Source organism: Grampus griseus, assembly GCF_964374135.1.
Source record: "Grampus griseus genome assembly, chromosome: 19".
Taxonomy (NCBI): Eukaryota; Metazoa; Chordata; class Mammalia; order Artiodactyla; family Delphinidae; genus Grampus; species Grampus griseus.
Window position 1 is genome coordinate 45,340,822 of NC_139013.1, and position 10,750 is coordinate 45,351,571.

At 40.2% G+C, this 10,750-nt stretch overlaps 1 protein-coding gene across 2 annotated transcripts in view; it reads right to left on the reverse strand.

Annotated features, from left to right (window-relative positions):
• The window catches only part of SF3B3 (splicing factor 3b subunit 3), a 48,208-nt gene extending 37,542 nt beyond the window's left edge, over window positions 1-10,666 (reverse strand). Inside the window, exons 1-6 of one of the 2 annotated variants that reach the window (XM_082677524.1) lie at window positions 10,568-10,666; window positions 8,023-8,160; window positions 5,446-5,772; window positions 4,588-4,760; window positions 3,740-3,881; window positions 1,320-1,432 (exon numbers count right to left, since the gene is read on the reverse strand). In XM_082677524.1, coding sequence (XP_082533650.1) covers window positions 1,320-1,432; window positions 3,740-3,881; window positions 4,588-4,760; window positions 5,446-5,772; window positions 8,023-8,092 — 825 coding nt within the window. In that variant the 5' untranslated portion in view covers window positions 8,093-8,160; window positions 10,568-10,666. Of the gene's footprint in view, window positions 1-1,319; window positions 1,433-3,739; window positions 3,882-4,587; window positions 4,761-5,445; window positions 5,773-8,022; window positions 8,161-10,456; window positions 10,500-10,567 lie in introns of those variants that run through there. The other variant, XM_082677525.1, reaches the window with a different exon arrangement.
• Between the last annotated feature and the right edge of the window lie 84 nt (window positions 10,667-10,750).

The following is a 10,750-nucleotide window of genomic DNA, read 5'->3' on the forward strand; positions in this document are numbered from 1 at the left end:
ATATACACAATCATCCCTTGATATCTGCAGGGGATTGGTTCAAGGAGCCGCCAGATACCAAAATCCACGGATGCTCAAATCCCTTATATAAAATGGGGCAGTACAAGGAATAGTCAGGCCTCCATATCCATGCATGAGAACCCTGCAGATATGGAGGCCCAACTGTATGCTTAATGGTTTCCACAGTAAACTTAAAATTAAAAGCAATAAAGCACCATTTTCAACCACCAGTGTAGTAACTGATTGAGAGGAAAACCACTGTGTGAAAAGATTTAGGGGAAAAGAGTATTTACACAGTCTCAAAGTTCACTAGTTTCCACACCAATTACAAAAAGGAAAAGGTACCTTTACAACAAAGAGAAGTAGTATGTGATCAATTTAGCATTACCAATAATGAATCAAATCAGCATTATGTGCCCATAATGTAATGTAATGAGAAATATGTAACAGCACCTAAGTAATAATTCTATCAAAAATATAACATGGATGTTATCATGAGGAAAAAGACTATGGGACAAACTACAAGAAAATTAACCCAAACTCTTAAAAAAAATGTCAGTATCATAAAAAAAAAAACAAAGGTGAGAGGAAATATTCTAAATTAAAGGAGACTAAAGGTAGATATAAGGGATCTTGGGAATACAATGAGAGAACTGTACGAAAGATAACTGTATTACTCAAAATGGTAAATTTCTTGGGCACAATACTGATAGTGTAGGAAAATTTCTTCCTTCTTAGGAGCTACATCTTAGGAAATTCTTGCAGTGTCATACAACCTATCTTCAAATGGTTTTGCCTAAAAAAATTTGTAGAAACATAAGAAAGAAAAGGCAAATGTAGCAAAGCAGTATTAATTGGGGAATCTAAGTGAAAGGTATACAGGAATTCACCATTCTCTCCTTTTAGATTTTTCTGTATGTTGGAATGGGGTGGGGTAGGAGAGAATGAAACACAATTTATCTCCAATGAATACACCTGGATTCTTCAAACTAGAAACTTTCAGGAATTTCAAATTGATAATCTCCATAGGTTCTTCGAGAATGAAAACTGTGTTGGTTTTTTTTAACTGAAGTACAATTGACTTACAGTATTATGCTAGTTTCAGGTGTACAACATAGAATTGTGTTGACTTTTAACTCCCTTTCTTAAAGATTTTGTTTTGCTTTTGTTAAGGTATTTTACTGGCTTTATTAAAAACATTTACAAAGAAACTAAAACTTGATTAATAGATAAATTAAGAGACCACACTGTAATTACAAAAATTAAGTTCATTTCACAAACACAAATATATTTTCTCTTATGGCAAACAAAGACCTTACCCGTCTCCTGGGAATTGGACAGCGGATATCTGGTTGGTCACCAAAGTTCTTATAGGTGATGTAGTTTTCAGAGCAAATCAGCACTCCACTTGGACCATCTGACCCCCCCGGAACTGTCAAGAGAAAATGAAACTCAGCAGTGATTTGACATAACCATGAATTACAATTTAGCCTTCAATTCCTTCCCTCCTTCAGCACAACTTGAAGGTACAGTGTGCCTGAAGGTGATAAACATTCAATGTTTCTTTTCCATGATAGTTATGCTAGACAAGGATAGGGCACCATTTGGGGAATCTCAGCCTGTCCAGATCTCTGATAATGCATCTTAATGTTTAGCTCCAAGCCCAGAACTCAGTTCTTACGTTCGGACCTATAATCCAACTGCCTACTGGACACTCTCACATGGATATTCCATAGCAGCTTAAAAATGAACGTATTCATGAACAAGTGCAGAGTTCCTTCCCAAACCACCTCCTGGGTTCTCCACCTTAAAGAACACTGTCATCGACCAACAGACCAAACCAAAAACAAGAATGTCATCCTTCAATTCTCCCCTCTCCCATAGCCCTATTGATTCTACCTCCTTAGCAGTCCTCATGCTGCGAATCTCTCTTGGTTTAGTGAAACAGCTTCCTGACAAATCTCCTGGCTTATTATCTTCTATTCCATTACCAAAATGAAAGCATGTGATCTTTTAAAAACGTTCACCTTTAAACATGTCATTATTTTCCTGCTTAAAAATCCCTCAGGGCTTCCCTGGTGGCGCAGTGGTTGAGAGTCCGCCTGCCGATGCAGGGGACACGGGTTCGTGCCCCGGTCCGGGAAGATCCCACATGACACGGAGCGGCTGGGCCCCTGAGCCATGGCCGCTGAGCCTGCGCGTCCGGAGCCTGTGCTCCGCAACAGGAGAGGCCACAACAGTGAGAGGCCTGCGTAATGCAAAAAAAAAAAAAAAAAAAAAAAAATCCCTCAGTAGCTACCTCCCACCTCTACCCCATCCCTTTACCTCCAATGATCCAATCACAATGAGCTTTCAGTTCTTTCAATGAACCATGTTTTTTCCTGCATTTCGTCTTTTGTGCATTCTGTTCCATTTGGCCATAACAGAAACTCCTCCTCAACCCCCGTTACACTTAGCTAACTCCTAACTAGTCCTCAGTTCTCAGCTGAGAGCACTTCTTCTGAAACCTTTCTCTGACGCATTGCCTTCCTTCCCTAGGTTAGGGACCCCTCCTCCATGCTGTCATACCATCTGGCACACTCTGGCAATTTTTTTGCTACTATCATATATTCACCACTACATTCAATCTTGCATAAAAGGAGACACTACATCTAACTTTTCATCACTGCAGTCCCAGAGCCCAGTAGACTGATTTTGCAGATACTGATTGTAGAGGCTCAGTAAAAATTTGTTTTAATGAATGAAACCCTCATAAATGAGAAGTACAATAATACATTACAGCAAGTAATTAAATACAATCTATTTTCTAAAATTCTTCTGCTTAATATATAAGAAGTCTCTTCCTAAGATTTAATGCTCAAAGACAAGCACTGTTTTGTATCTTTCTTCTCTAAAATCCTCCCCCAACAACTGACATATTTCACTTTAGACATTAATTCAAGTGCAAATGACTTGAAATAGAAAGGACTGGATCACTGTCTTACTCAAGCCTGATGAAATTTAGATTACCACAAATACAGTTGCCCTCTTTTAGTCTTTTAATATGAATTAAACTAACACTGATTCTTCATAGTGAACATCTTTGAGCTCCTACAAAAATCATACTTTGCTCCAGTGCATCTAAAACACTGTTGATTTGATTTGCTAAAATTTAAGGTTTTTGCACCCACAGTCACAAGTATAACCAGCCTGCAAATTTTTCTTATTACTATCCTTATCTATTTTTGGTACTGAAGTTATATTAGGCTCATAAAGTGGTACAACAGTTTTTATTCTTTTTTCTAACCTCTGGAGAAATTTAAGGTCCCTGAAAATTCTGGACCTTAAATCTTCTGAGAAAAAGAAACTTTGGATTATTGCTCCAATTTCTTTAACAAATGCTGGTCTATTCAGGTTCTTAATTTCTTCTTGGATCAATTTTGGTAACAGTTACATTTGTCTTTTCACAAAGCCAGGTTTTGATTTTTGTAATGAGTGAAAGATTGACTACAGTCAAGACACCAGAGCAACCAACAGTAATCAATATTCTAAGCTGACTGCTCTCTTTTCTTCCCTGCCCCCATTAGAGGATAAGAGTTAACCACCACATGAATTTCTAACCTTGCCAAAACACAGACAAGGCACTCAGGTTTACTACAAATGGATTATAGTTTCCAAATCATATTAAGCAAACAGTGCTAAGTTTGAACATAAAATGGACTAAGCAAAATGGTACAGAGCAGCTCTAAGAGAAAAGTACCTGTAATAAGGAAGTTTCCATGTTCCTCCAAAGGTTCACTGTATTTTCGGACCACATGATTTAAACCAAGGTCTAACTCATAGAAAGTAAGTGTCTGCTGGGTATTAGCCGCTGCTTCCCCAGTTGGATCATTGTCTGCTTCCTATAGAATAACAGTGGCACAAAGACTAATCAGTACCATAAAATCAAACTTTTAAAACTGGAAAGTAAAAAAGAGTGGATACATGCGTATGTATAACTGACTCACTTTGCTGTACACCTGAAACTAACACAACATTGTAAATCAATTATACTCCAATAAAAATTATTTAAACAAACAAATAAACATAGCTGGAAAGGGCATCAGGATTCCTCCATTTCACAAACGAGGAAGCAGAGGTCCACAGATGCCAAATGGTTTGCCAAAGTTCACACTAAGTAATGGCAGAGTGAAAGCAAGAGCCCAGGTCTTCTATTTCTGAGACCAGGGTTAGCTCTACTAGAAGATACTGCCTTCCTCTCAAGCAAAAGAATGGTATGCCCCATCTTTCACTATCTCCCAGTGAAAAAATATCCCAAATACACTTTCACCTCCTTTTTCAGGGAGCTTTTCCCAATAAATACCCTGTTTCCACAGGGAGACTATTCAAATCAGGTAAATTCTGAAACACTCCAAAGTATTTCAGAAAGGTATTTGGAATAGGAAAAAAAAAAATAGTGAGCAAGTAAGATATAAGAAATGCACAATGAAGAAAACAATCTCAGGGAAGCACCAAAGTGAGTGGAAGAAACCCAAAGGAGGGAGACGGGGAGAAGGGAGGGGAAGGAAAAGGTGGGTAGAGAGATTGAGACCCCCCCCCCACCATCACCTCATAATCCATTTCCAGACAAGCAAACATTGGATTTTCAAATCCCACATCTACTCCGACCACATGATACACTAAAGTGTTCGCTTTGTGGGCCTCCAGTGGAGATGAAATGGTAAGCCGGGCTGCAGCATCTCTGTTCAAGATATACACCAATTTCTGTTTCTCAATGGCGCCTGTTGAAGGAGACAAAACATAGAAAAACTCCAGATAATGAAACCAGAGGCTACAGAACAGCTAGATTCACATCACAATTATTTTCTGAAAGATCGTTAATAGCCAGTACTAACTCTACAAGCATATGCATGCTTTAGGATTTTGCTAAAATAGACAAGAGCATAATTTTACCCCCCTCCTTCCTAATAGGGATCTTAATATCCCACTAACTCTTCAAAAATTTTTATGACAAACTAAACAATAATTCATAGAATTGCCAGCTTTATTCTCTGAATTAGATCTAATGATTTTGTGACTGGTCAAAGAAGGTTGCCCTCTGGAAGCCTGATCAGATACACAGAATTTTCTTCAAGATATTTATCAGAGAAGAGACATGAATGTGAATCATCACTTCGGGCTGATGAAAGCAACCATATTCATTGTCTAATAATGTAAAATCTTACAGTGTAGCCTTTTTGCTACACTTAAAGAAATGGAAAAACACCCATTTCCAACTAGATAAGAAGTAGAAAAGGTGTGTTAAAACTTCTCCCATTGTTTTAAAAGGAAAAGCAACTTTAAACATCCAAAATGATCCAAACTTTACCCAGCTGAGTGATTTCTTGGCACACTATCAAGATCACAGCACTGTTATCCTGAACTGAGCTTCTTTAAGAGTCAAAAAGTCAAGAGTAAGTCACTCACTAATCATAACAGCTCGCCCTTTGGGATCCACAGCTAAGAACTGGCCAGGAACAATGCGGCGGCATCCACTCTTGCCAAAGGTTTCTTGGTGAATTTTCTCAAACATATTCTTAGACGGCTGGTATTCCAGAATAACAATCCGACCTGAGTCACTACCAACCACAATGTAGTCTTTTGTGCCACCTGTCAACCTAAAGGCCATGAGTGACCGGATGACACCAAATACTTCCACAGTTAGTAGAGTGTGTACTTTGCCGGTGTTCGGGTCAGGGCGAAGCAGCTCCAAGATCTTTCCCCGGGAAACAACAATTTCCTGTTGTTTGGTTCCTGAAAAACACGAAAAGTAAAGATCATGAACAATCAGAACTAGTAACCTGAATGGATCAAAATTCCACTAAAGGGACTTCCCTGGTGGTCCAGTGGTAAAGAATGTGCCTTACAACACAGGGGACACGAGTTCGATCCCCGGTCAGGGAACTAAGATCCCACACGCTGCAGGGCAACTAAGCCCGCACGCCACAACTACTGAGCTTGCGCGCCTCAACTAGAGAGCCTGCATGCCGCAAGCTACAGAGCCCACGTGCTCTGGAGCCTGTGCACCACAACTACAGAGCCTACGCGCCCTGAAGCCCCCACACCACAACCAGAGAGAAGCTCACGGGCCACAACGAAAGATCCTGCCTGCCGCAACTAAGACCTGCCACAGCCAAAAAAAATATATAAATTTAAAAAAAAAAAAGCCAAAAAAGATAAATGTAACCGAGCTGGGGGCTTAGTATTTTAAGTTAATTTGTTCTACTTTAAAAGGTACTTTTCCTGGGCTTCCCTGGTGACGCTGTGGTTAAGAATCTGCCTGCCAATGCAGTGCAGGGGACACAGGTTTGAGCCCTTGTCTGGGAAGATCCCACAGGCCACGGAGCAACTAGGCCCGTGCACCACAACTACTGACCCTGCACTCTAGAGCCCACAAGCCACAAGTACTGAGCCCGTGAGCCACAACTACTGAAGCCTACACGCCTAGAGCCCATGCTTCACAACAAGAAAAGCCACCACAATGAGAAGCCCGCGCACCGCTATGAAGAGTAGCCCCTGCTCACAGCAACTAGAGAAAGCCCGCACACAGCAACGAAGACCCAAATGCAGCCAAAAATAAATAAATAAAATAAATTTAAAGGCGAAAAAAAAAAGGTACTTTTCCCAGAATTTAAAACATCTAACAAAAGTGGTATCAAAGAAGAACTTTTCAAAAATGGTCACACAAGTTATTTTTAAACTTCCTTTTTATTTTTCTGAGATTTGCCATCAATCTGCGTAATTCAGAGTTGTCTACAAACGATATTAACATATGTTTTGGGGACTTTCCTGGTGGCGCAGTGGTCAAGCATCTGCCTGCCAATGCAAGGGACACAGGTTCAAGCCCTGGTCCCAGAAGATCCCACATGCCACGGAGCAACTAAGCCCGTGCGCCACAACTACTGAGCCTGCGCTCTAGAGCCTGAGCCTCAGCTACTGAGCCCACGCGCCTAGAGCTCATGCTCCGCAACAAGAGAAGCCACCGCAATGAGAAGCCCGCGCACCACAACGAAAAGTAGCCCCCGCTCGCCGCAACTAGAGAAAGCCCACGCGCAGCAACGAAGACCCAATGCAGCCAAATATAAATAATTTAAAAACAAAACAAAAAAAAATACATATAATGTTTTGCTTCGTAAAATTAAAAATTACCAAAGCCTCTTTCTAGCCCATCTTTAAGGCTATTCTTCTAAAAAATCATATTAACTTTTTGGGCTGTTAGCTGTAATATCTCAAAGACCTTTTAAAGCTACCACCTAATATATGCTGTTTATTTCTAAACTGACTCCTAAAAAGCTCACTTGCTTTTATAACTGCAATCAACACCTCCAAATATGTAACAGTCAACTTGTCCCCATTTCTCCCTGCTATGTAATTCCACCCAGATGAGTTGTCATCACCTTTAAACTAAATGTTTAAAATATCCAAGTTCCTCCTTCCCCAAACACACTCTCTGGTCTCAAGTAACCTGCTATCAACGTTACTGTCATTTTCTCTGCCACCCAGGTTGCAAACTCATATTTTCTCTTTCCTTCTATCCTCACTGCCCTAATACAGATCCTCACTATCTAATGCCTAAATGGCTTCCTATCCTATCTGATATGCCACTCCTACCCACCTCAATCCATTCTTATTTGCTCAATGCCATCACTTATCAGGCCACCTTATTTTCCAAAGGTCCTTTGGAAGATCAAGTACTCCAAAGTGCTTTAGAAACTGTAAAGCATCACATAAATTACAATTTCTCTAATGATTAAAAGATATTTTTCATAATTTGTTTTAGAAAAAAGGTTTGAGATTGAAAAAGCAATTTGAAGCATAAAACTAGTAATATTAAAAATGTTAGGAATTCCCTGGCAGTCAATTGGTTAGTACTCTGCACTTCCACTACAGGGGGCACAGGTTCAATCCCTGGTCAGGGAACTAAGACCCCACAAGCCGCGTCATGTGGACAAAAAAATTTTTTTTAAATGTTAAGCTCAGAAAAATAATAATAGAAAAACTTACCAGAGAAGTTGCCATGAATGGCAAAGCTGATGCCAGTGGCTCGCTGCAAGGTCAAGTTGTACAGGAACATGGTAGCAGTAACACTGAGCCACCCACAACTCCACAATCCAGGCCTTGGTTATACCAAGTCAAAGCAAGCTAAGAGTACATAAAAACAGAAAAATATCAGCTGTGCAACTGTTCTTTTAACAGACATTTCTGTATGGGAACTTCTGGCTGAAAATAGCAGAACCAGGAGAGTAAGGCCTATTGAGGAACAACATACTTATAATTAAGAGTGCCTTCTACATACCAGGCACTATGCTACTATACACTCTGTTTCAACCTCACAAGAAACCTATGAAATACTCAATATTACACTAATTTTACAGATAAGAAAATTGAGCTAAGAAATTAAATTGTCTGCCTGAGGTCACGTAACAAATAGTATTATCGCTAGGAGCTGGGATCTGTACCATTAAACCAACACTGTCTATTTGACTTTGTCACAGAAACTAAGTAGGTCTACATTTACTTGTATTTGAATAGGCTCTACTTTCACATGGTTCAGAATTCAAAAGCACAGCAAAAAGCTGACTCCATCCATTCCCTAGCCATCCAGTTTTCCTCCCTGGAGGAATCAATTTCACCAAGTTATATTGTGTCCTTCCAGATATTTTCTGTATGTACAAAGAAAAATATATATTAATACTGTCTATTATCCCTTTTCAACTAAAAGTTGGGTACTGTATATCATACACTCACATCATAGTGCAACTGATTTTTTATCACTTTACCTATCTTTTGAGATAGCAACAAACAAAAAGCTTTCTCATTATTTTACAACTACATAGTATTCCATTGAAAGAGTATATCACAACTCATTTAGCCAACACCCTACTGACGAACATTCAGTTTCTTCCCAATCTCTTGCTATTATGAACACTGCTGCAAAAAAAATCTTTCATATATAGGCCATTCATATGTGCATGACTGTATCTCTAAACTGAACTGTCACTTCAGGAGCAAGCCTCCCCAAAGGAGTATACAGTCACAGAAAAGGATTCTTCTCATCAGACAGAACTGAAGACTGCAAACTGATACACTTCTACCATAAAAGAATTACCAAAACTACACCTATACACAGTTAGTGCTGGAAAATAAACTGAGCTATTTTTCCTCAATTACAAAAAGAAGGGATCTTGAGAAATTCAAAGTGGTCACTGTGTAATTAATGTACGAGTTTGGTTTTGTTAAATGAGAAAAGAAAATTATGAGCCAATGTCCTTATAAATAATAATCATTTGGGGGCTGGGCAAGAGCAGGGTGCCTAAGAGAGGAAAAGATCCTGCAGTCTGGAAACAGGTCCTGAGAGATATACATTCTCCTACTTGAAACCAAGGAACATCAAGGAAACCAAGGAATGTTCTTCTAGGATCACAGGGAAAAAAAGAAAAAGTCTTGAGATGGAACAAGAAGGGAGTGAGAAATGACCTACAAGAAGAAAAATAGAAAAAACATACAGACACAGAGACATAGATACACACACACCCAGAAGGGCTTAGACATTGGGAAATTTCCAGGGAAAGTTGTGCTCAGCTTAAAGTCTGGGTAAAAAATAGGCAGAGAATGTGTTAAAGTTGCTCTCTGAAAAGCAGTGAATGTGATTCTCAGACATGATTTATTCTGTTGCATCTTGCTCTTATTATAAAATTTCAAACATAATTTCAAATCTCCAGTTATCAACAACAAAATTTACAATAAAACCCCTACCATGTTGTCAATGTGATCCGTGTTGCAGGACTGATTACGTTAAAAATAAAGAATTTTTTAGAAAACAACAGAGGAAACCACAGGCCACTTCTGAAACCTGGAAAAGCTTTACAACATACACTATCCATTACTATCTTTGGAATTCATTTTCCCCAAACCTAGTTGGATCCAGGTTCCCCAAGTATTGTTATCTTGGGTAATGGAGGAAGTTGCAATCTGGAAGCAGACCAGCCAAGAACAATATACCAGGAACCAGTAACGGCCAAAACTTGGTAAATTTTTATTTCCCCCACTTCTATCTCCTGCCGGTGAATACTAGGAAATGAGCCTGTGATTGCTCCCTCCACCCCTTCTCCATGTGCCAAAAGAACATCACCGCATGAGGATCAGAGAAGGAAACAAGTCGCCCAAATGCCAAAATACAAATACAAAAGTCTTGACTTCAAACGCTGTTTCCATTATTTACACTTTTAACACCCTCGATCTTTCCACCCTCCCGTGTGTCGTTTACTTTCTCCAGAAGAAGACGTCCCTCCTGCTTGCTCCTTCTCACACCTCCCCCAGCGCCTAAAAGGTACACAGTTTCTAGAAAGCTTATTTTGAGCCAGGCCTGGTTCCCACACTGTGAACGGAAACGGGAGACGATTCCCTAAAGCCGCCCCAAGCATTCCCTTTCCCGTACCTCTCGGGCCTAAGCTGCCTCAGAAACCTCTGCCACAGGCTCGGCCCACCCTCCTACAAGGCCGCTATCCGCCTCCCCGGTCTCGGGGAGGTCGGGGAGCTGTTTCTTTACCCTGCAGCCAGGAGGATGGCGTAGATATCCGACAGATCCTCAGTTTCCTTCAAGCCTTAAACAACCACCAACGCCAAGCCGCCGGCGTCCGCCATTAACTCCTCAGACAGGGACCTTCCGGTTGGCGCGCGACGGAAAAAGGTCCCCAACCAGCGCCTGAAGAATGTATATATAATTTTTTTT